Source organism: Talpa occidentalis, unplaced genomic scaffold (genome assembly GCF_014898055.3).
Source record: "Talpa occidentalis isolate TD23 unplaced genomic scaffold, MPIMG_talOcc4v2.1 talOcc4.16, whole genome shotgun sequence".
Classification (NCBI taxonomy): Eukaryota; Metazoa; Chordata; class Mammalia; order Eulipotyphla; family Talpidae; genus Talpa; species Talpa occidentalis.
In genome coordinates this window covers 81,188,283-81,211,534 of record NW_023601653.1, presented here as the reverse complement: position 1 = coordinate 81,211,534, position 23,252 = coordinate 81,188,283, and the positions used below count along the sequence as shown (strand labels likewise).

General features: G+C 65.3%; 1 protein-coding gene across 4 annotated transcripts; it reads left to right on the top strand.

Moving 5' to 3' along the window:
* The first annotated feature begins 691 nt into the window (after positions 1–691).
* ITGA7 (integrin subunit alpha 7) lies at positions 692–18,034 on the top strand. 4 transcript variants are annotated; one of them, XM_037514926.1, is made up of 26 exons: positions 692–1,014; positions 5,132–5,259; positions 5,359–5,438; positions 6,578–6,833; positions 7,307–7,384; positions 7,677–7,796; positions 8,575–8,782; positions 8,910–9,103; positions 9,435–9,523; positions 9,640–9,767; positions 9,887–9,982; positions 10,129–10,190; positions 10,329–10,498; positions 10,858–11,007; positions 11,616–11,731; positions 12,226–12,418; positions 12,496–12,576; positions 12,666–12,745; positions 12,870–12,944; positions 13,086–13,188; positions 13,654–13,830; positions 14,005–14,136; positions 14,735–14,848; positions 15,076–15,174; positions 15,286–15,411; positions 17,255–18,034. In XM_037514926.1, the coding sequence occupies exons 1-26, from the start codon at positions 809–811 to the stop codon at positions 17,483–17,485; spliced, it is 3,492 nt and encodes a 1,163-aa protein (XP_037370823.1). In that variant the 5' UTR covers positions 692–808; the 3' UTR covers positions 17,486–18,034. The 4 variants fall into 4 exon arrangements, with proteins under 4 accessions (XP_037370823.1, XP_037370822.1, XP_037370826.1 ...); XM_037514925.1 differs by having other exon boundaries at positions 7,307–7,438; XM_037514929.1 differs by lacking the exon at positions 7,307–7,384.
* Positions 18,035–23,252: the final 5,218 nt, after the last annotated feature.

Genomic DNA, 23,252 nt, shown 5'->3' with positions numbered 1-23,252 from the left:
GGAGGTCGGGGGCCGGGGGCGGGGGGCCTCTGCCCCGGGCCCAGGCTCTGCTTGGTCCTTCTCGGACGCCCCCTCTCCGCCGCGCGCCCCCGGCCCCAGGTCCTGCCCTCGGGTCCCGCCCAGCCGCTCTCCGGCCCGCCCGCTCCCCGCCGGCCGCCCCGCGCCCCCCGCGCCCCCCCGCCCCCCCGCTCTCCTCCGCGTCCCCCTCCGCCGAGGGCTGGGCTTGGGGAGGCCGGGCCGGGAGGGCGGGGGCGGGGCGCGCGGCCTGCGGGGCCCTGCCCGGGACCCGGCGCGGGGGCGCCCTCGGGTGCCTCTGCCCCCCTCCCGCGGGCAGCTCCGCCGCGGGCACCCCGGCCCGCGCCCGGCCCTGCTCTCCCCGCGTCTGCGGGCGGCGCCGCGGCCGGGCTGGGGCGCGCGCGGGGGGCGCGCGGGGCCGGAGCGCGGCGGGGCCGGGGCGGGGTGCGCGCCCGCCGGTTCCCACCCCGAACCGCGGGCCGGGGCGTCCCTCGCGCGGCGGGGCGGCCTCCACCTGCCGCGGGGCGGGGCGGGGCGGGGCGCGCGGGGCGGGGCGGGGCGGGGCGGGGCGGGGCGGGGCGGGGCGGCCGGCGGGGCGGGTGCGGGAGCGCACGCCCGGCGGCTGCAGTGGCCGGAGCCGGTGCCGGGGCGGCCGAGAGCGCGGCGAGGGCGGGACGCGGAGACACCCCTGCAGGGCCGGCGAACTCGGACCTCGGAGGCCAGCCTTGGGGGGCCCGGCACTCGGGGAGCGGCTTTCCTTGCGCGCGTGGGGAGCGCGCGCTGGTTTCCCCCCATGGCCAGGACTCCGGGTCGCGAGACTTGGGGCGCTCCCGCGATCCGCTGCCTTCTTGGCGCCTCGCTCGCCGGGCTGCTCTTCCCAGGGGCCGGCGCCTTCAATCTGGACGTGCTGGGCGCCCTGAGCAAGGAGGGCGAGCCGGGGAGCCTCTTCGGCTTCTCCGTGGCTCTGCACCGACAGCTGCAGCCCCGACCCCGGAGCTGGTGAGTCGCTGCGCCCGCCCGGCGTCCGCACCCAGCCGCAGATCCCCGCAGCCCGCTTCTCTCCAGCGCCCCATCCCACCAGGACAGGGGCGGCCCACAAACACCCCACACCCTCCGTGGGCCTGGAGGCGAACCCGCAGGCCTGGGGACCCAGGGGCTGGGCTGGGGCAGGAGCTTCTCTGCCGTTGCCTCCCAGCTTGCATCCTCGCAGCCTTTCCTCCCGGGGTTTGAGGCGGCCCCTTGCCGCAGGCTCCCCGCCTGGGAGGGGAGGCACAGCCTTTCCTCTCAGCTTAGGGAAGGAGGAGAGGAAAATACAGTGAGGGTGAAGGTGCCACGGGAAGGTTGGAGAGGAGATTCCAGAAGCAACGTCCTGCAGAGCATCTATGGACGGTGGGAGGGCCGCAGGCAGGGGAGGCCGGGAGAGACCTGCCGCTGCCCGGTTCTGGATGGCAGGAAGGTTGGGAGAAGGTCCAGGCGGGCGGGCAGCCTGCGCTGGGTGATTTGGCCATAGATGGTGTCAGCAACCAGAACCCCCACAAGTTTGTAGCAGCGGCCGTGAGAGAGTCCAGCAAGGATGCTGGCAGCCTCTTCCCCTTCCTCCTGCGCAGGAGATTTCCAGCTCCTGGGATCCCAGCAGCGGGTATTCCAGGCAGGGAGAGTGGGGGGCAGAGGATTCTAGCCTTTTCCCTACCAGGTCGGGGCTCCTGGGAGATGCCCGCGGTGCTGCCCGGGCCTGGGGCTGCCATGCTTCTCGCCTCATTGGCCGCAGCTACCTGTATGATTTTAAACAGAGAAGCAAGAGCTCTTCTTGCTTCTGCAGACCCGACTGGCATCCCGGTACAGCCTGGTAACAGGACAGATGGTGTTTGCCCATGTGTTGGTCAATTAATTTATTTCTCCTTCTCTCTTCCTCCCTCGCTGCCTTTGTTAATAAACCTGATTTCCCCCTTTAAAAAGAAAAGAGAGAGAAGCAAGAAGGGGAAGAAAGCCTCCCAGCCCCTCCTGCCAGGAGGATTTTCTCTCCTAGGCCAGTGCCTAAGCCACACTAAGTGTCCATTACCGGGATCAATGCTGTCCCCAGGGACTCCCCCCCAGCTCCTGCTGCCTGCGGGCAGAGAGGGGGGGCTTTAATCTTTCTCCTCCCATCATCTTGTCATCCAGGATCAGGGCCAGTGGCACCCCAAATCTTGGAAGGGAGAGCAAGCAGCTGGCTTCACCTCTGCAGTCTTTCATCGGCGTCTTCCCTCATCTTTGGCTCTTTCCCTCCCGCCTTCCACCATCTGCCAGAGTCCCAGGGCTGGAGGCCTTTTTAGGACATGCCGAACCCTCAGAGCTATTTCCAGGCAAATTCTAGGTTATTTATAATAGCTTCGTTTCTTCTCACCCCCCCTCCTCTCTGAAGGTGGCCCCTGAGTCTGTCTCCCAGGGCCGAGCTCAGGGTATTCCCAGGGGGGCCTTTTCGCCTCACCCTGCATTTGCTCCAGCAGGGGGCGCTCTGCTGCCCGGTGGCCGACGAGAGACCGGCCAGGTACCTTGGGGCGTCCTTAGCGTTTGAGTTTCAGGGCGCTCACCAGCTGCAAGCACCCAGCTGTGTTTGATGTCTTTGATTCAGCCTGGATGAGACCTGGAGTCTAAGCTTTGCTGGGGGGTTTCAGCTTTGTTACTCCTTCTGCTCTCAGCCGGGGACGAACACGAGGCTGCCGCGTAGAGCTGTTGTGGGGGCCAGACGGTTCTTGACAGAGGCAAATCGCTTTGAATAGCGCAAGGCCCACCACGAGTGTCTCACTGTCTTGAGTTGCGGCCCACAGGGGAGAGAAGAGCTCAGCGCCTCGCCGTGAGCCTGGGCCCAACGGCTTGGCAGAGCATCCCCAGGCCCGAGCCAGCCCGCCGGCCACTACCCTCCCGAGGGCCACCGGCCTGAGCCTCGGGGACGGCGGGGCGTGGGCTGCAGGGAGGTGCGCGGAGGGTGGGGAGGGCCGTGGTCGTGCGCCTCTCCTTTGCCTCCACGCAGCCGGGCCCCGGGGACTCCCTCTGCCCCGGCTGCCTCTCCCTCTGCCAGGACTTCAGCTGCGGCTGCTGTTCTGGCCAGAGAGGCGGGGTGCCTGGGGGTGGCGGGGTAAAGCCAGGAGGCGTGGGAGACTGGGACAGAGGTGGCGGGGCAGGAGAGGCTGCTGGTGGGAGCGCCTGTCCCCGGAGGGGCTGGCCTGTTCTCCCCCGAGGACGGGGCCCAGCTCGTCCAAGGGCTCAGCCTCTTTCGGCACGTGGAGCCCTCTGTCTCCGTGCTCCCTCCCTTGGCCTCCAGGGGAGCGGGAGCACCGAACACCGAACACCGCCTGCGAGCTGGCCCAGGGGCTTCGCTGCGCTGGCCACTTGAGGCCTGGGTGTCTCTGAGCGTCACCTCCCATGAAATGTGGGTTCTGCAAGCAGGCCCTGCTGCCTCCTGTGGGGCAGGCGAAGGTGAAGGACAGCCCCAGGCTCCCGAGAGATGCCCCACTGTGCTCGGAGATGGGGGGCTGTGCTGGCTTGGCTGCAGACCGGCCGGCCACCCATGCCACCTGTTTCCTTTTTTTTTTTTTCCTGCTCGGGGCCCGTTCCTTCCCCTCCCTCCCATTTCTGAAGACGGGCGGCCCCCGGGTGTACTGGGAGACGACTGGGTGTTGCAGCGAGGCAGGTGGGGATTTGGATTCAGTTGGCTAAGTGCTGTCTGTGCGTGAGGGAAAAGCCTTACATGGGAGTGATGTGACCGTTAAATGAGATAATGCACACGACTTGCCAGGCCTGGCGCCCGGCACACAGGTAGAGCGTGAGTAATGCGCGTTCCCCACACCCCTGGCATCAGCCCAGGGCCCGACCCACAGTAGGTGCTGGATAAATATCCCGTCCTTGTCTCACCAGCGCTTGCCACAGGCCTTGCAGCTGATGGGCTCTCAGTAAACAGTTTTTAGCGGGTGCCAAGTGCAGGCTCTCCTTCCTGCCACTCCCCAGCCGTCTCCTCTCGACATTGGCTCTGACCCGGGATGACAGCTGCTCAGGGGAGGGAGAGCGGCTCAGTGCCCCCGTCCCTGAGCCATCAGCGCTGGCACAGCGCCCCGCAGATGCCGTCTGCAATCTTGTCCCACACGGCTTCGGCTTCGGCTTCGGGCCTCGCCTGCCCCCTCGGCAGGGGAGGCGGAGGGAGGGTGTAGGAGGCGGACCTCGAGGTTCCAGGTTCGTCCTGCTCCTTCTTTGAAGAGAGCAAGTTGCGGGCAGCTGGCGCCAATCACCTCGCCTCGCCCCGTTTTCACTCCTGGCCTGGGGGTTTAGCCCCGGGAGACCCAGGCAGCCTCCATTCCCAGCCCAGTCCTCCCCCGGGGAAGAAGCCTTGGCTGTGAGGATGGAAAAATGTCCTGCCAAGAAAGTTGTAGCTGGGAAAGCGTCTGAGGGGGAGGTGGGAGAGAAGGCTGGACGGGGCGGGGGGAACGGCGAGGTGGGTGGGTGTGGAGAAGGGAAAATCATGGGTGTGGGGAGGAGCAGGAAGATGGGGCAGAGAATGGAGGATTTGGGGGCCACGAGGAGGACAGGGCTGGAGGCAGAAGTCACCCCTCCCTCCCTGCCAGCGGGGTGTCTGAGAGAAGCCTGGGCTGTGGGGGGCTGGGGTCTTCCGTGGTGGGAAGCAGGCCTGTATCTCGCCTCACGCTTGGCCTCCGAAGCTGGTCCCTGGGCCTCCACCTGGTGCCACTCTGGGTCACTGTGACTTTTGCTTGCAGCGTTCCTGGCATTTCTGGGAGGCTTTCAGCTGGCCCAGGGTGGGGGAGGAGGCCAGAGCCTGGGATGGGGCCAGGGAGCCGGTGGGGACGGCCTAGTCAGGAACAGGTGCCGGGAACAGGCGGTTCTTTCAAACCATGGGCAGACCTGGCCAGGCTGCTTGGTTGGCGTGTGCGTGTGTGCGTGTGAGTGTGTGTGTGCGTAGACACCTGGCGTGCGTGTTGGTCCCTCACCCAGACCATACACACACGGCACGGGATGACTGCATGGCCAGAGGTGTTACTTAGCCCTTGCCAGGGCTGGGGCTGCGGCTGGGCCTGGGTGGCTCTGGGGACGGGGCTCTGCTCTCACCCCTGCCCCGCCCGTCCTACAGGCTGCTGGTGGGCGCTCCCCAGGCCCTGGCCCTGCCCGGGCAGCAAGCGAATCGCACTGGAGGCCTCTTTGCATGCCCGCTCAGCGCGGAGGAGACGGACTGCCACAGAGTGGACATCGACCGGGGAGGTGCGGCCCTGCGGGCTGGCACAGGGGGAGGGCCCCGAGGCTGGAAGGGGGGACTTGGCCTCCTCTTCCCTCCCCTAATTCCCGGTGTCCTGCCTCCAGCTGATGTGCAGAAGGAGAGCAAGGAGAACCAGTGGCTGGGAGTCAGTGTTCGGAGCCAGGGGCCTGGGGGCAAGATTGTCGTGAGTACCTCTGGTGACGGCGCGGCCCAGGGTGTGCGCACGCGCTACGCCAGTCCTGCTGCGGCGCTCAGGCTGGGCGTGTGGTGTGGTGATTTGATTCCCAGGACCTCAGGGAGATGTAACAATGTGCAAGACAGGGCCCTGTCCTTACGGATTTAATCATTCATCTCTCTATCCCTTGCCAGACTCTTACTGAGAATCTTTTTTTTTTAAGAAGATTTATTTATGTATGCATACAAGAACTGGGGTGCAGGCCAGAGGTGGCAGAGGGCAGGTGAGAGGATTCACCAGAGACAGAGTGGGGAGCAGAACAGGCAGATCCACTGAAATACACTGCTGAGGGGAGCAGCGGGCGAGACAGGAGGGGTCTGCTGCGCCATGTGGTTGGCTCCCTGGATGTCCTGGGATCGAACTCGTGCTGCCGTGGCTGTGGACAGCTTGATAGTGCCGAGACTTAACCCTTTGTGCCACCAGGGAGGCCCTTACTGAGAATCTACTAAGATCAGGCGCTGTGCTAGTTTCCGAGAGGAGACATATAAAGCGACACAGACAGAAAAAGGGGCTCAAACAACCTGCTGCGTAGTCATGGAGGGTCCCGTCCTCTGTCTCTCTGTGTCTGTTCCTCGCGGTGTCTCCCACGGACACGCGCACGCAGGGTTGATAACACCCGTCACGGCAGATGGGGTGGAGCGCGGCGAGTGTGAAATGAGTGACAGAGTCCCAGGTCCATAAAGCTCCAGAGGAGGCGCGCGGAGGAGAGACGCGTGCAGGCGGGTGGCTGGAGTCAGACTGTCAGGCAGAAGCGGTGCTGGGAGCTAGAGAGGCGAGGAAGCTCTTCGCAGACCAGGGCCGGGGCGGGTCCAAGCTCAGCCCGTCGGGGATCTTCAGTCTGAGTGTCGCTGGAGGCAGGAGCTGGGCGCTGCCTGAGGTGTGCCCGTGGGTGGCCAGGGCCGGCCAAGGATGGGTGCAGACGGGCGCGTGGGTGCTGTGTATACACACCCGGTGGTGCTTGCCTACGTGAGTGGGTGTGCGTGTGTGTGCACGTGGGCATCTGCGCCTGCCAATGCGTGCCCGCGGGCAGGGCAGCTCCGGCAGGCCCCGGCCCGGCCGTGGACGACCCCTGCCCCTTCCACACACAGACGTGCGCGCACCGCTACGAGACTCGGCAGCGCGTGGCCCAGACCCTGGAGACGAGGGACGTGATCGGCCGCTGCTTTGTGCTGAGCCAGGACCTGGCCGTCCGGGACGAGCTGGACGGCGGCGAGTGGAAGTTCTGCGAGGGGCGCCCGCAGGGCCACGAGCAATTCGGATTCTGCCAACAAGGCGCCGCGGCCGCCTTCTCCCCCGACAGCCACTACCTCCTCTTTGGGGCCCCGGGAACCTACAACTGGAAGGGTGAGTCGCCCCGGGGGCTGGGAGGTCCTGCGACCTCAGGAAGGGCTGGGGGCAGCACGCGGCCTCGCATGCCCACCTGCTCACTGCCTCGGGGCCGCCCCGCCACGCCTCCGCCCCGTCGTGTCAGCACACGCTCGAGCGGGGGTGTTTCCTCTCCTGCGCATGGCCGAGTGTTCCTCAACATGCTGGCATGGCCCCCCGTGCCTGGCTGGGCCTGCTCCGCGGCGGGGCCTGCACGCTCCGGCACCCGCCGCGCCTCATCTCCCCCACTCCCGTCTCTGCACGCTGCCGGCGGCCGAGCTGACTCTCGGTGAGTGTGAGGCCAAGTCCGGGGGCCCCACGAAGCTTGGACAGGGGAGGGAGGCGGAGACGGGGCTGGAAAGGAGAAGAGGGGTTGCCTGTGTGCCGCCTCCCTCCTGCCTGGCCCGAGGGTGCCCGACGCGTCCCGGGCACTGACGGGTCTGTCCTTGCAGGCACCGCCAGGGTGGAGCTCTGCGTGCAGGGCTCGGCGGACCTGGCGCACCTGGACGACGGGCCCTACGAGGCGGGGGGTGAGAAGGAGCAGGACCCCCGCCTCATCCCGGTCCCCGCCAACAGCTACCTTGGTAGGGACGCCTCCCGGCGCGAGCCGCCCTAACCCTCTGCTCCTCTCTCTCGCCCCTCCGTGCTCCCGCCCCTTCGTCTCCGTCTCCGTCTCCGTCTCCGGTTATCCGTGTCTGTCCTGGCCTTTCTCCGTCTCTCCCTCCTGCCTTCTCTCTCGTCTTCCTGTCCGCCTCTGTCTCTGCTCCGGGGCCCTGGCCCTGGACGTCCCTCCCCTGGTGTGTCCCCCTGACCGCCCCGCAGGGCTGCTCTTTGTGACCAACATTGATAGCTCAGACCCTGACCAGCTGGTGTATAAAAGTTTGGACCCCGCTGACCGGCTCCCAGGACCGGCCGGAGACTTGGCCCTGAATAGCTACTTAGGTTTGTAAGCGCCTCCCCGTGTGCTCCGGGGCCCTGGGGGCTTTGTCTGGCCTCCCTTCTTCCTCCCGCTCGACCCCCCAAGCACACGCCCGGGGCGACATGCTGGGGCCGCACTGTAGAGCGGAGGTGGGCCGGGGCCCCGCTGAAGAGAAGCGGCCGGGGTGGATGCCCGGGGCTGTGAACGGGTCTCTGAGGATCCAGGCGGGCCGAGACTTCCTGGGAAGGAAGGAGGCGAGGCCTTGGGGGGCTTCCCCCGAGGGCAGGCTGTGGGCCGCGTGGGGAACCCTTGCCTCGGGCTCTGCAAGGAGCGGACCCGAGAGATGTTCAGGGCGTCAGGCTCTTCCCCAGCTGCTCCGCCTCGGCGGGCCCCACCTCTCCCCGCGCGGAAACTTCCCCTCCGGGCCAGGGTGGGGGGCTGGGGGCAAAGAAGGTGCCGTGCAGGGATTGGCCTCCTGGGTGCCGAGGGGAGCAGGTCCCTCCTGCGTGCAGGGGGTCTGGGATGCCCCCGCTCTGCCAGCTTCAGCCTCGGGGCTCAGACACGGCTTCCTCTTCCCTCCGGCGCCCGGGGCAAGACGAGCTGAGCACCGGTCCCTGGAGCTGGGAGGCTGCTTGGCCTCCGGGGCAGGAAGAGGGGTCCATCTGGGTGGTGAGGCCGTCTTTTGGCTGCGGACGGGCGCGGGGACCTCCCCCCTCCGCCCCGCTCACCCATCGTTGAGCGGGGACGCTCTGGCTCCTGAGTCTCGGGGGCCGTGGGCTCACGGGGGAGTCGCCCCCCCAGGTTTCTCCATCGACTCCGGGAAGGGTCTGGTGCGTGCGGAGGAGCTGAGCTTCGTGGCAGGCGCCCCCCGCGCCAACCACAAGGGCGCTGTGGTCATTCTGCGCAAAGACAGCGCCAGCCGCCTGGTGCCCGAGGTCCTGCTGGCCGGGGAGCGCCTGACCTCGGGCTTCGGCTCCTCGCTGGCCGTGGCCGACCTCAACAACGATGGGTGAGCGGGGCGGAGGGGGGAGGCGCCCAGGGGGGGCTGGGTCTGGGCGGTCTGAGGGGCCTCTGGCCTCTCCCGACCCCCCTGGCTAGACGGTGCCCCCCACCGACATTCTCCCCTCCCGCCCTAGCTGGACAGACTTGGTCGTGGGTGCCCCCTACTTCTTTGAGCGCCAAGAGGAGCTGGGGGGCGCCGTGTACGTGTACATGAACCAGGGCGGTCACTGGGCTGGGGTCTCCCCTCTCCGGCTCTGTGGCGCCCCTGACTCCATGTTCGGGATCAGCCTGGCTGTCCTGGGGGACCTCAATCAAGATGGCTTCCCAGGTGGGAGGGGCGGCCAGGGAGGCCGAGGCGGGAGGCAGGGCCGGGGCCGGGGCGAGGGCAGGTTCTGCTGAGGGCTCCGGGGTGGGGGTGGTGGGTGGTGGGGGGAGGCAGCCCTGGACTCGCCGCGGAGCCTTGTCAGCTTCGTGGTCTCGTCGAGCTGCTCGAGCTCTCCGGGCTGCGGCTACTTGCACCGGCTGAGGGGGTTAGACAGGACGCTTGCCGGGTGCCCGGGGACGCGATAGCCTCCTAGAGAGCTAGAACACGAATGATGTGGAACTGCGTGGCGTCGCCCCGTGGCCCCCCAAGCCTGACCGCCCCCCCATGCCTGCAGACATCGCCGTGGGGGCCCCCTTCGATGGGCACGGGAAGGTCTTCATCTACCACGGCAGCAGCCTGGGGGTGGTCGTCAAGCCTTCACAGGTGCGGGGCCGGGGGGCTGCGGGGCTGGCGGGGCGGGCCGGGGGGCAGCGGTGCAGAGGGCGGGGCGGGAGAGACTGGAGTGATGGGCGCGGGGGGCTCACGGGCTGGTCCTGCAGGTGCTGGAGGGCGAAGCCGTGGGCATAAAGACCTTCGGCTACTCTCTGTCCGGCGGCCTGGACGTGGATGGGAACCACTACCCCGACCTGCTGGTGGGGTCCCTGGCTGACGCCGCCGTGCTCTTCAGGTGAGCCCGCCGCCTGCTCTGCCGCCTCCCGCCGGGCCCGCACCCCACCCCGGGCCGGGGCCGACGCTGAAGACGCTGCCGCCTTCCTGCTCCAGCCTCTTGCCCTCTGTGCCTCCCAGGGCCAGGCCCGTCCTCCACGTGTCCCACGAGCTCTTCATCTCGCCACGAGCCGTCGACCTGGAGCAGCCCAACTGTGCTGGCGGCCACTCGGTCTGGTGAGCGGGTTCGGGGAGGCTCGGGGTCTGGCGTTCCCCTGTTCCCCCCGTCTCTGCCTTCTTGGGGGCTGGGGCGGGGGTGGTCAGGCCGGGGGGTGCCCTGGCTGCAGCCTTGCGTGGCTCAGGAGCTGCGCTCTGCCCTACAGCGTGGACCTCCGTGTCTGCTTCAGCTACGTCGCGGCCCCCAGCAGCTACAGCCCTATTGTGGGTGAGTGAGGCCCCCTCCCCGGGTCGCAGGGGGGCCCTCTGAGGTGGAGAGAAGGGCGCCCTGGGGCAGGGGGTGCAGATCGGAGCAGCCCCCCACTCACCGCCCCAGGCCACACCCTCCCCTCTCCCCGCGCCACAGCCCTGGACTACTTGATCGACGGGGACACGGACCGGCGGCTTCGGGGCCAGGTCCCCCGAGTGACCTTCCTGAACCGGAGTCTGGATGACCCCAAACACCAGGCCTCAGGCACCGTGTGGCTGAAGCACCAGCATGACCGAGACTGTGGAGACGCCGTGTTCCAGCTCCAGGTGGACACGGGCCCGCGGCCTCCGAGAGAGGCCACGTGATGTCCTCGCCCCGAGGCCTTGAGCTTCCATTCTAACGCGCGCTGCAGCCGAGACCTGGCTTTGGGGAGGCCCGGCGTGCCGGCTGCCGCTCTCTCGCTCCTGGGCTCGGTGCTTCCTGGGAATGGGCGGCCGTTTCCAGGGTCACACCTGGTCCTCGCAGCACTCAGTCCGGGGTGTCCTCCCTTCTCCACCCCAGCCGCCCTCCCTCCTTGCTCAGGTCTCCAGAATCTTAGGTTTAAGAAAGTTAAACCCGGCTGGGGCTTTGGGGAGTGGGGCCTGGGGATTGTTCTAGCATCCACGTCTGTCTTTCCCCTTCCCAGGAGAATGTCAAAGACAAGCTTCGGGCCATTGTGGTGACCCTGTCCTACAGTCTCCAGACCCCTCGGCTCCGGCGACAGGCTCCTGGCCAGGGGCTGCCCCCTCTGGCCCCCATCCTCAATGCCCACCAGCCCAGCACCCAGCGGGCAGAGGTGCGCATGGGCCCCCGGAAAGGGAGGTGGGAAGGGTGAGCCTCACCCGTCACAGTGACGCTCATTCATGGCTCGAAAGCCGCTGCAGTGGCTCCTGCTGTCTGAGGTGCTGTCGCACGTAGGCCCCAGACCGGAAGTGGTCCAGGCAATCAGGCGTTGCTAGTCAGAGGGCCCAGTGCTCCTCCGTTTTCCACGCAGTCATTCAGGATGGTGGGGGGTCGTCACCTTCAAATGTAGGCGCCCAGGTCCTCGGCTCATTTCCATCCTGGCCAACCGTGGTGGGCGCACAGAGCTCTTTGTGAGGTCCTCATGGCCAGTGTGGGGCGCATGCTCTTCCCATTCCAAATCTGGGTGCAGTTACACGCCAGGAGGACTGGGGAGCGTGGTGTGGCCTGACCTGATTCCTACCACAGCTTCGTGAAACTCCCGTCGCGTTACCGATAGGGGTGCGGCTCCGAGCAGTTCAGGAAGCAGCTCCCTGACGCGCGGCTGAGAAGAGCAGAGCTGAGAGCCGAACACAGCTGCTTTCATGCTGTGATGCTCACCCTGTGCCTCGGTGACACCGTATGCCTTGGCCCTCGGAATGACCCCCCCAAATCTCTCTCCAGATCCACTTCCTGAAGCAGGGCTGCGGCGAGGACAAGATTTGCCAGAGCAATCTGCAGCTGGGTCAGGCCCGCTTCTGCGCGCGGATCAGTGACATGGAGTTCCAGCCTCTGCCCATGTGAGGGGGGCGTGGGAGCTGGTGGGGTGCGCGGGCAAAAGCTCGAGGAACGGGCCTGGGTCTGCAGAGAGAGAGAGGGCTGGGGAGGACCTGCTGGTGATTTAGAAAATAGCAGGATGAAGGCCAGCGAGCAGCGAGGGGACACGGGGGCTCCCCTGGGGAGTCATAGTCCACACCACACACGTCACGGGCAGGGCACACACGTCCATCGCACCGCGGCCTTCCCAGCCCGGTGAGGAAGGACAAGACTAACTCCGATTTAGAGATGGGCAGTGCAGGCCTAGATAGGCTAAGTTACCTGCCAGGGTAAGTGACTGGGGCAGCTGGGACGGCCGGAGCCCCGGGCCCCCGCGCTGGCTTCTTGAGCACGGGAAGGCCGGAGGCAGGCGCCGGAGGTGAGGCCGGGGCGCGGGGCCGGCAGTGAGGGCGCAGCTGCAGGCGTGGGAGAGGCTGGGAGGGTGTTTGGGTCTGAGCCGTGGGACCCGGCCCTCCAGGGATGCAGACGGGGCCACAGCCCTGTTCGCCATGAGCGGGCAGCCGTTTGTCGGGCTGGAGCTGAATGTCACCAACCTGCCCTCGGACCCAGCCCAGCCCCAGGCCGATGGGGACGACGCCCACGAGGCGCAGCTCCTGGTCACCCTCCCCGCCTCTCTGCGTTACTCAGGAGTCCGGGCCCTGGACGGCGCGGTGAGGCCCCCAGCGGGGTGGGGGGGTTCTCGTGGGGCTCCTGGAACCCAAACTGACCTCTCCTCGCCCCGCGCCAGGAGAAGCCGCTGTGCCTGTCCAATGAGAACGCCTCCCACGTCGAGTGTGAGCTGGGGAACCCCATGAAGAGGGACGCCCAGGTTGGCGATCTGCCCTTGTCCCTGCCCGGGCAACTGTCTGCCTTGCGCCCTGCCTCCCCTGACCACCCCCCATTCTGCGCTTGGCCTAGGTCGCCTTCTACCTCCTCCTCAGCACCTCGGGGATCACCATCGAGACCACGGAACTGGAGGTAGAGCTGCTGTTGGCCACGTAAGCCTGGCGGGGTCGGGGGCAGACGGACGGGTGTCCACCTGGAAGGGGCTCTGCTGTCCTCGCCCGACCTCGGGGGTAGTGCCTGTGCCTCCTGCCCACTCGGGCCCCGCTCCCCCTCCAGGATCAGCGAGCAGGAGCTGCACCCCGTCTCGGTGCGAGCGCGTGTCTTCATTGAGCTGCCGCTGTCCATCGCGGGGTGAGCCCTCGCAGCGGGGGGTGGGGGGCACTGGGCACGCCCACGCCCCCGCTGGGGCTCTGATCCCCCGCCCGGGCTCTGCCTCCCGACGGCCGTGCAGCCCGGCTCCAGGCCCCAGCCCGCGTCTCGTCCCCCGCGCAGGGTGGCCACCCCCCAGCAGCTCTTCTTCTCCGGCGCGGTGGTGGGCGAGAGCGCCATGAAGTCTGAGCGGGACGTGGGCAGCAGGGTCAAGTATGAAGTCACGGTGAGCGTCCTGGCGCCTGACCTCGGATGCCTGCCTTTCTTCTGGGCGCAGAGGCGAGGCCGGGGCCGGTCCCCTCCCCAGGGCGGGCTGTGCCGGTGTGGCACGCGCTGCTCCAGCGAGCTCCAGGCCCCTGCTCCTGGCGAGGCCTCATCGCCCATCACCCCTGAGTAGACGCAGGCGGGGGGTGGGGGGCGGTTCTCTGCTGGGGCCTCCATGGGGAGTGGGGGCCATCAGGAGGCCTGGTGTCCCTCACAACTGCCCTTTTTTGACTGGGGCTCCCCCATGCCGCCCAGGGACACCGCCCGAGTTTTCCTGTTTGATGTGGCCGCGAGTGGTGCCTGGGGGGTCTAGGATCCTGAGTGTTGAAACCCCTGTTCCCCGAGGCCCCTCTGTCACCTGGCTCCCCCCTCCCCCCCACCCATGGGTCTGGAGCCTGCCCAGAAACTGACTTCCCTCGCGCCACAGGTCTCCAACCAAGGCCAGTCCCTCAACACCCTGGGCTCTGCTTTCCTCAACGTCATGTGGCCCCACGAGATTGCCAACGGGAAGTGGCTGCTGTACCCCATGCGGGTGGAGCTGGAGGGCGGCCGGGGGCCCGGCCAGAAGGGGCTGTGCTCCCCCAGGCCCAACATCCTCGGCCTGGTGAGGCTGAGGGGCGGGCGGGGCCCCGGGGCTGGGTGGAGGGGCTGGGGCGCTGCAGGATGTCCCAGGGCTGGGGTGTGTGGCCGGGTTGGGGACCAGGAGGAAGGTGGTGGGGTGGAGCTGCGCCTTGGGGGTGCTGGGCTTGGGGGACACTCAGCGGGCGCCTCCTTCCAGAAAGTAGACAGCGCAGATAGGAGGCGGCGGGAACTGGAGCAGCCCGAGCGTCAGGAGCCCCGCGGGCAGCTGGAGCCCAGCACGTCCTGGTGGCCAGTGGCCTCTGCCGAGAGGAAGAAAAACATCACCCTGGTGAGGGCAGAGCGGGGTGGGGCGGTGCTGAATTTCGGGGTGTGACAGAGCACGCCGCGGGGCCGGGGCTTCGGGGGGGTGTCGGGCCAGGCTGGCTGCTCAAGACGCGTGGCAGTCGGCCACGCAGGGCAGGTTGACAAGACAGTCGCCACACCTGGGAGGCAGCGGCTGGTGCCACGGGTGCCCCCTGGCGCCGTTGATGCCAGAGCAGAGCCCTTGACCTGCGGGGAGCTGGTGCTCAGTGGCGCTGTCACGGGGTCGAGCCCCGGCTGGGGAAGCTGCTCTCCGCGCTGCTGTGCGGCCAGAGACCCCGCCAGCGCCCGTTCATTTCAAAGCCGAGCAGCCGAGATTTGGGGTAGCTGCCGTTGGGATCACAGGGTTGATTTGGGGAGACTTCTGGAGGAGCAGAGTCTGAGGTGGGGTAACGAAACAGGAGAGATGAGCGTGAGGAGCCTGGGCCGAGGGGGGTCCAAGAGCGGGGGCCCGGAAGCCACGGCGAAGGCGCTGGGTAGACTGTCGTGGCCACGCCTGGGCCGTGTGGCCCCGGGCAGCTCGCTGGCGGCACCGTGGCCCACGGCTTGCCCGTCCCGCTCCTCAGGACTGCGCCCGGGGCACGGCCCGCTGTGTGGTGTTCAGCTGCCCCCTCTACAGCTTCGACCGCGCGGCCGTGTTGCACGTCTGGGGCCGCCTCTGGAACAGCACCTTCCTGGAGGTGAGGGCTCTGCTGGGGTGCTGGGGGCCTCCTCTTCCCGGCAGCCCCCTCCCTGGGGCGCATCCGAGCTCCCCTGCCCCTGTCCCCAACGCACGCCTCACCCGCGGTGGGCAGAGGTGCCCTCCGTGCTGCATTTCCCTGCGCCCGGAAACCTTATAATTCCAGGAGCTGGGCGAGAGGCGGGGGCCTGGGGCATTGAGAGGGGGTCCCCCTCCCTGTTCCCTTAGGAGTACTCGGCGGTGAAGTCCCTGGAAGTGATCGTCCGCGCCAACATCACGGTGAAGTCCTCCATCAAGAACTTGCTGCTCAGAGACGCCTCCACGGTGGTGAGCTGCAGGGCCGGTGCTGGGTGCCGGGGCGAGTGGGGTGGTGCTGGCCACGGGGAGCCCCCCTCTTCTGCTGCTCTGGCCTTGCCCCACCGAGCCCCGGCTCCCCAGATCCCGGTGACGGTCTACCTGGACCCGGAGGCCGTGGTGGCCGCGGGCGCCCCCTGGTGGATCATCCTCCTGGCCGTGCTGGCCGGGCTGCTGGTGCTGGCGCTGCTGGTGCTGCTCATGTGGAAGGTGAGTCTGGGGGCGCGTGGGGTGCCGGGGCGGGTGTCTCGAGCTGCGTCTCCGTGGCCCATTCGCGCGGGCATCCGGTAACTCTGCCCTGGACCCTTGGCCTGCCAGGCCCGGGGGCTCTACCAGCCTGGATGTTTCAGAGATGAGTCAGAGGCAGATTGGGTCCCGGAGAGTTGGCAGCCCGGTGGCCAGGGCGAGACCTACGTCCCAGGCGCGGGTGGTGGCACCAAGGACGGCGTGTAATGGAACCCCCAGGGGGAAAGGCTCGCGGGCAGGCGCTCCTGGGGTCGGGCCGTGCAGGAGGCGGGTGGGCTGAGGGCCTGATGTCGACGAGGACAGCGGGTCTGGGCTCTCCAGAAGGGCGTGGGGGCAGCGACACGGAGGCAGGAAGCTGGGCTCGCCGGGCCAGCGCGGGCCGTGGAAGGCTGGGAGGGAACCAGGACCAAATGGCCAGCCGTGCCGGGAGCTGCCTCCGGGGTGGCCCTGGGACCCTCCCCATGCTGGGGGCCTGCGTCGACCCAGCCCTTGCACGCTGAGCTGTGGCCATGGCTGGGCTGTGCGTGTCCTTGAGACGCTGTGGAGCCCCTCCCCCACCCCAGCTCAGTCACAGGCCAAGCACGGCCTTTGGAGACTGTGAGTCACCCGTGGGCCAGGCCTCAGCTGAGGCCCCCAAGCTGCTGGGGACCTGGCCACTCTTAGGGGAGACTCATTGGCCACTCTTAGGGGAGACTCATGCGTTCCTGAGCCTGGTTCCAGGGTCCCCCTCTGCTGCTCCCGTGGAAGGGGGCCAGAGCAGAGTTAAGGGCCCCGCATCCTTCCTCAATCTGCCCACCCTCCCCCTCTTTTGCCCCCTCCCTCCCCTGACCCCCCAGTGTGGCTTCTTCCACCGGAGCAGCCAGAGCTCATCTTTCCCCACCAACTATCACCGGGCCCGCCTGGCCATGCAGCCCTCTGCCGTGGAAGCTGGGGGCCCAGGGACTGTGGGGTAACTGTTGTATGCATGTGTCTGTGTGTACGTGTGTGTGTGAGTGTCGGTAGAGCTCCCAGCGTTCAGGGGACCAGGCACGTGGGGTGAAGAGATGCGGTTGCACGAGGGTGGTGTGAGTGCTGGGAGGCGGGCGGCGGGTGGCCACTGGGGCGTTAGGAGGGCGAGTGCACACCCCTGGGGCTGGGGCATGCACAGACACGCAGGAGCTGGCTCCAGGGTGTGAGCATGTGGGAGTGCAGGGAGCCGCCTGCGTGTCTTCTCTGGGCATGCGTGTGCAGATGAGTGTGCAAGGCGGTGCCATGCAGTCTGAGCATGTCGCATCTTGGGTGACTCTGAGAATGAGTGTGCAAGGGTGTGCCAGGGCCAGCACGTTCACGACTTAGGGAGACACTAGGCCGCCACATTCGTGGCGAAGAGGGTCCTGCTGTAAGATGCTGCCGCCCTGTGTGGGCACGTTGGGTCTGAGTGTGTGACACGGGGGTCGTCTGGATTGTGCAGGGCCTAGGAGGCCGCGGTTTCCCTCAGATCCTGCTCCTGTTCTCAGTGATGCTGTTGGGTCTCAGAGAGCTTGGGTGGGTGGAAACCTTTGGGGTGCGCAATCCTGATGTTCCACCCCAGCCCCCACTCTGTGAGCCAAGGGGGATGTTTTTGGACCTGCATGGGGGGCCCCACCCCGCCATTCTCTTGCTGTGAGAACCTGGGGGCGCTGCCTTCTGCACCGGACCCGGCCCAGCCCCCTCCGCTGTGGCGGGTGTTTTCTGTCCCGTGGTGGTGAAGGCGACCAACCGGCTGTGCCGGTGTTTGCTCAAGGGGTCCGCCCTGCAGGGCCCTCACGTCTGGCCTGGGTCCTTACAGGTGGGATTCTTCAAGCGGGTGCGGCACCCCGAGGCCACAGTGCCCCAGTACCATGCGGTGAAGATCCCCAGGGAGGACCGACAGCAGTTCAAGGAGGAGAAGACAGGCACGATCCTGAGGAGCAACTGGGGCAGTCCCCGGCGGGAGGGCCCCGACGCGTACCCCATGCTCGCTGCCGACGGGCACCCCGAGCAGGGTGCGGACGGGCACCCCGGGCCCGCTACCGCCTAGTGCCCGTGCCCCCGCCCGGCCCTGGGGCCCTGCGCCGTCCTCAGAGCGGCTCCTGGGGTGGGACGGGTGCTGCTGTCCCATCAGGATTTGGTGGATGTTTCCTCGGGGACACAGGTCCCCCCCATGACAATCCCCCCAACACTCTCCCCAGAATGCTGCGAGATGAGAGGGGGTAAATCAGGGATGGGGGGTTGGCAGGGCGAGAAGGGCAGCTGTGTCCTGATGCAAAGGTGGGGAGAAGGACCCTGACCCCTCCTTCTCCCAGTCACCTGCATGAGGGGACCCCAAGGACTGTCTGTCTCCCTGAAGTGCCTTAGTCTGAGGGCTGGGAAGGACTCCCCGCTACTGACTCAGGAGCTCGGCCCTCCTGAGCAGCCCCTCCGCCCTGCCCTCCGTTGGCTTAATCTCGCCAGTGGATTTTGTCTATTTATTAAAAAACGTTTGAGGACAAAACCTCTGCCTGCTTTGCCCCCCCTCATGCCTGGGGGCTCTAGGAGGGGTCCGGTTTCTGCACCCCGCAGCTCAGGATGGAGGTGGCATGTGCGTGTCCTGGGGCTTGGACATGGGGTAGGGGTGGGGGGAGTGGGGGGAGGGGATGGCGAGCTTGGGGTGGGGGTGGGGGGGTGGGCAACAATGAGAGGGGCCGCTGGGAATTTGCAGCCAAGGACTCTGCAGGGTGTGGCCGCCTCGGAGGTGCAGTCACAGCAGGGAGAGTGTGTTCCTGCGGCAGGAGGGCTCACCTTAGTGATGCACCCTGCTGGCAGGAGGGCTCCACCTTAGTGATGCACCCTGCTGGGGAGGCAGCGGGAGGCAGCGGCAGCCAGCGGGAGCCCTGCAGGACCGGAAGGGCTCCTGGGTCTAGGTTCTTCTCAGTAGAAGACAGAGGAGGCCAGTAGGTGGGATTGTTTTTATTTATTTATTTATTTATTTATTTATTTATTTATTTATTTATTTATTTATTTATATTTTACATCAGGGGAAAAATAGTAACAATACAAAATACAACACAACGCAACAAAAACAAACGGACAATTATAAACCAGAGACGTCCTGCAGGGGCGGAGGGGGGAGAGGGGTCAGAGGGAGGGAGGGAGGAGCCCAGGGGACGGAGGGGATGGTGCAGGGGGCCCTGGTGGAGGAAATTCTGGGGGGACTGCACCTGGGGGGGAGGCAAACATTGTTTGCAGTGGAGGCGGGACTCCCAGCCTCCCCAGGGGTAAGCGCTTGAAGGGGTGGCGGGGCTCGTTCCTTTTGGAGTTTAGGGACCCGGGTGCCCTCCAGATCCTTCCAGGTGTTTCTGGGGAGGCGGCAGCCAAACCCCGGGGGTTTCCAGGTGGGCCTTCCAGCCCGCTGCCACAGCAAGGCCCAGCCTCCGTGGGGCTCCGTCCTGCCCCCAGGAAAGACACTCCCCTGGGGAGAGCACGCGTGGGCTCTTGTGCTTGGCCGCCAGCCTCTGGCCTGCCTGCCAGGTCAGGCCTCTGGGCAAGGAGGGCTCTCGCAGCACGGGGCTCCCGAGTTCCCAGCACCCCGGCTCCCTCCGCCCGCCCCACGCACGTGTGTGCTCAGTCTCTGGGGCGTGGAGCGGACCCCGAAGAGCTGCTGGCGGGAAGGCGCGGTGGGGACCAGGCCGCCATCTCCGTGCAGAGGCACGCCCGCCTCTCCAAGGCCCAGGCGCCCGCGTCCAGCCATTTCCTGGACATCTCCGCCAACTCCTGGCCAAAGTTGGGGTTCCTCCAGCCCCCCTCCTTTCCGCTCCTTCCCTGCGGGTGCTCTCCCCAGGTGATCTCACGCGTCCCCCTGCTCAAAACTGACTGAGCGGGCGACTTGCAAGGTCACCCCTCTTGCGAGGGCATCTCTCTTGCGAGGTCACCCCTCTTGCGAGATCACCCCTCTTGCAAGGTCACCCCTCCGGGTCACGTCTCTTTCTGACTTGCAGAGCTGCCTTTCCACGGGCTCTGCGGCTTCTCTGCTTGGCTGTCTCAGTGGCACCCGAGGCCTAACTAGCCCCAAATACCTCTCTTGCCTCGGCGAAGGCCCGTCCCGCACCCTCCACCGTCCGCACCACTCTCCTCCACGGCTGCTCCTGCCGAGCCTGGAAACCCTCCTAAGCGCCTGTCTCTCCACGCCCAGCTCCCCAGGACACCCCTATTTCCCCAGCCTCCTCCCTGCTCTCCTCGGGCCTCTGCCCAAACATCACTTCCCTTGGTACCCCTCCCCTCCCCCACCGTGTCACTTTTTTCGGGCGCCCTATTCTGCCCCCCAGATGAGGGCGAACGGGTGTCTAGATCCTGGACACGGGGGCGGCCAGGTCACCCGCCCGAGCCCAGCGTCTCCCGCTCACCAGCCCCAGCACCCTGTGCCCCTCCCGCAGGGCCTTTCCCAGGCTCTGCACCGGGGAGCCGGCCACCAGGGTGCTGACCCCCACCTCCACCTACTGGCTCGTGGTTTCCTGGCCTCTGTAGGCCCCACCACAAGCTCTTCACACCGGAGGGGCCTGTGCTCGGCCATGGTCTTTGTCCAGAACCTCTCAAAGTGGGGGTTTGGGCCCAGGCAGGGGGTCCTGCAGCCACGAGGGTAGAATTGGGAGTTGGTCCCACAGTCCGGCTCCAGCAGGGCCACCTTCTCTGAGTCTCCTGAGCGCTCTTTATCTGGCCAGAGCTCTGCTTTCTTGCTCTCCACCTTGCCCTCGGGTCAGCGCGGCCGCTGGATGGGGGATGGAGCAGCGGAACCCGCGGGCACAGGGCAAGGTCAGGAGCTGCCAGGGGCTCCAGACTTGTTCTCTGCCCAGACGCTGCAGACACAGGTCAGGTCCCAGCCCGTCTCCTGCTTGGCTGTTTCATCTCCCTTCAGGGTGGGGGGTCACAGAGTCCCCCCGGAGGACTCAGGCCCCACACCCTCATGGGCTTTTCAAGAAATCTCATGGGGGTGAAGGAACAGCTGGTGCCATTCTGCCCCGAGTTCGGGGTGTGCCGACCACCCGGAGAGGCATGGGGAGGGGCCGGGATGAGTCTCAGCTCCAGATCTGACTCGGACCCTGGTCTCACTCTGTCCTTGGGTTCCTTGAGCTGGAACTTCTGGGGCAAAGCTGCAACGTGCCTTCGCCCCAGAGGGAGGCCAAGCAGTGTTCAGGGCACATAGGGCCTGGTTGGTCAGAAGGAGGAGGACGGTGCTGGCAAACGAGGCATCTTCTCAGCGGGTGGTATTTATTATCAAACCCCAGTCCGGAGGCCAGAGAGAGAGGGGACGAGGGACGGGAGGAGAAGGCAGGATGCAAAAGAGGAGACTGAGGTTCCAGAATTCTGTTATTACCCTGCTGTGGCTTTGGGCGAGCCTGTGTCTTCTGGACGCCCGTTCTTTTCTGTTCTATAGGGAGATGAGAAACTGGGGGGGCCAAACACACTCTCCCCAGTGGGTGACGTCCTCGCCGCCCAGGCTTCAGAACCAGACTCGGGGTCACGGGCACCGTAGCAGAGAGTCCCGAGCCGAGGCAGCGGTGGCTTCTTTTTTGGCTGAAGCCTCCTTCAGAGTCTTGGGGAAACTTCCCAAAGACAGTCCCAAAGGCCTCCCGCTAGCTGAATAATTGCCAAAGGACATTTGATTTAGAGGGAAAAAAATCAACAACTTGGCAGCATAAAAGAGGGAAATTAAATCTGAGTCTCGAGAGGCACATTTCCCAGGGCCGCTGCCGGCCTCGGGGGGGGGGGGGGGGCTGGGGCTGAGCAGAGGCCCTGGGAGCTGTGCGCTGGAGGCCCCCCTCTGTCCAGGCCCGTCCACCGGCCAGGAGGCCCTGGAGGTGGCTGCTGTGGGGGAGTGTGTCCCACGCAGAGAGCAGAGCTGGGGGCCCAGAGCCGCTGCCTGTGGGAGGTTTTGTGGCCCCAAGTGAGACACATTCTTCTCTATTTTTTTTTTTAAAGATTTATTTTTATTTATCCAAGAGCTGGGGTACAGGCCTGAGGCGTGGGAGGGTGAGAGGATTCACCAGAGCCAGAGCAGGGAGCAGAACAGGCAGACTGACAAAATACACTGCTGAGGGGAGCAGCGGGCGAGACAGGTGAGGTCTGCCGAGCCATGTGGGAATCTCCCTGGCCGCCCGGGGAATTGTACTGGCTCTGCGGAGGCTGCGGACAGTTTCACAGTGCTGCGCTCAACCTGCTGCGTCCCTGGGGACACCCCTTCTCTAGTTTTGTTCCTTTGGTGGACTGTAAAGCAGGCACCAGAGTGAGGTGCGCGGTCCCGTCCCCAGGTCAGGTTGGTGAGGGAAGACTTGAGGCCCAGGCCTGGCCCAGAGCACCAGTGGGCCCAGTTCTGGAAGAGTAAAGACAGGAGCAGCCCAGCCAATTGGGGGACAAAAGGGGTGCTCCGGAGGGGGCAGGAAAAGAAGGGTGTCAGGACAGACTGCATGCCCCTTTCTGGAAAGGGTGAGATGTTTATTCAGTGGAGAATGGGGTGAGTCAGTGGGGAGTGAGGCCAGAGCAGTCACTCTAGGAAGATTTCTCTTTGTTTTTTTAAATTTATTTTTATTTATTTATACAAGCACTGGGTACAGTCAGAAGCGCGGGAGGGTGAGAGAATTCACCAGAGCCAGAGCGGGGAGCAGAGCAGGCAGAAGGACCGAAGTACACTGCTGAGGGGAGCAGCGGGCGGCAGGAGAGGTCTGCGCGCCATGTGGGACCCTCCTCTGGGAGCCGGGGAGCAGCCGGGGATCGAACCGGCGCTGCAGAGGCTGCGGGCAGCTTCGCAGTCCAGCGCTCAACCACTGTGCCACCAGGGGAGGCCCCTATTTTATTTTTTAAAAGATTTATTTTATTTACTTATGCATACAAGAGCTGGAGTGTAGACCAGAGGTGCGGGATGAGAGCATTCACCAGAGACAGAGTGGGGAACAGAACAGGCAGACTGACTGAAATCCACTGCTGAGGGAGGCAGCGGGCGAGTCAGGAGAGGTCTGCTGTGCCATGTGGGTCATCTCCCTGGCCAAGAATAGAACTCATGCCATAGTGGCTGGCAATAGCTTGATAGCGCTGATACTTTAACCCCTGGGCCACCATGGAGGGCCTATACAGACTCTATTATTATTATTGTATTTACCATTTTGGGCTAAAAATATTTGTTTGTATACCTGTTTCCCTGAATGACTTGTTGGCTTACCGAACAAAGGAGCGAGGTATGCTTATAGCCCCAACATAGCAGCAATCAATGTTTGCAGAATGAGTGACTGCTGTAAAGCAATCAGATGCATGAGCAGTAACAAAACATACTGATAGAAAACTCTTCAGTAAAACTCAAAGCAGTAAATGCTTGATTAGTGCAAAATACATGTGGCACAGACTCCAAATTCTGTGGACTAGAGCATACTAGGAGGGAATACATTATCTTCCTTCCTTGGTGGAAATTAGGGCTATTGTTACTGTGAACTTTTTTTTTTTTTTTGATATTTTGCAAAGCCATAGCAATTAGTATTCTAGAAACTTGCTGCTCAAAAATGTGTTCCCTGAACCAACAATATTGGCTTCGCTTGGGCCTTGTTAGAAATGCAGACTCCTACGCCCTACCCTGGACTTACCGAATCTGAACCTGCATTTTAAACAAGATCCCCAGGTCGTGCATACTGCATTCAAGTGTTGAGAAGTACTGTTTTTGTTTTTTTTTTAAGATTTATTTATTTATTGATACAAGATCTGGGGTGTAGGCTAGAGGTGGGGGGAGGGGGATGAGAGGATTCACCAGAGACAGAGTAGAGAGTAGAACAGGCGGACTCACTGAAAAC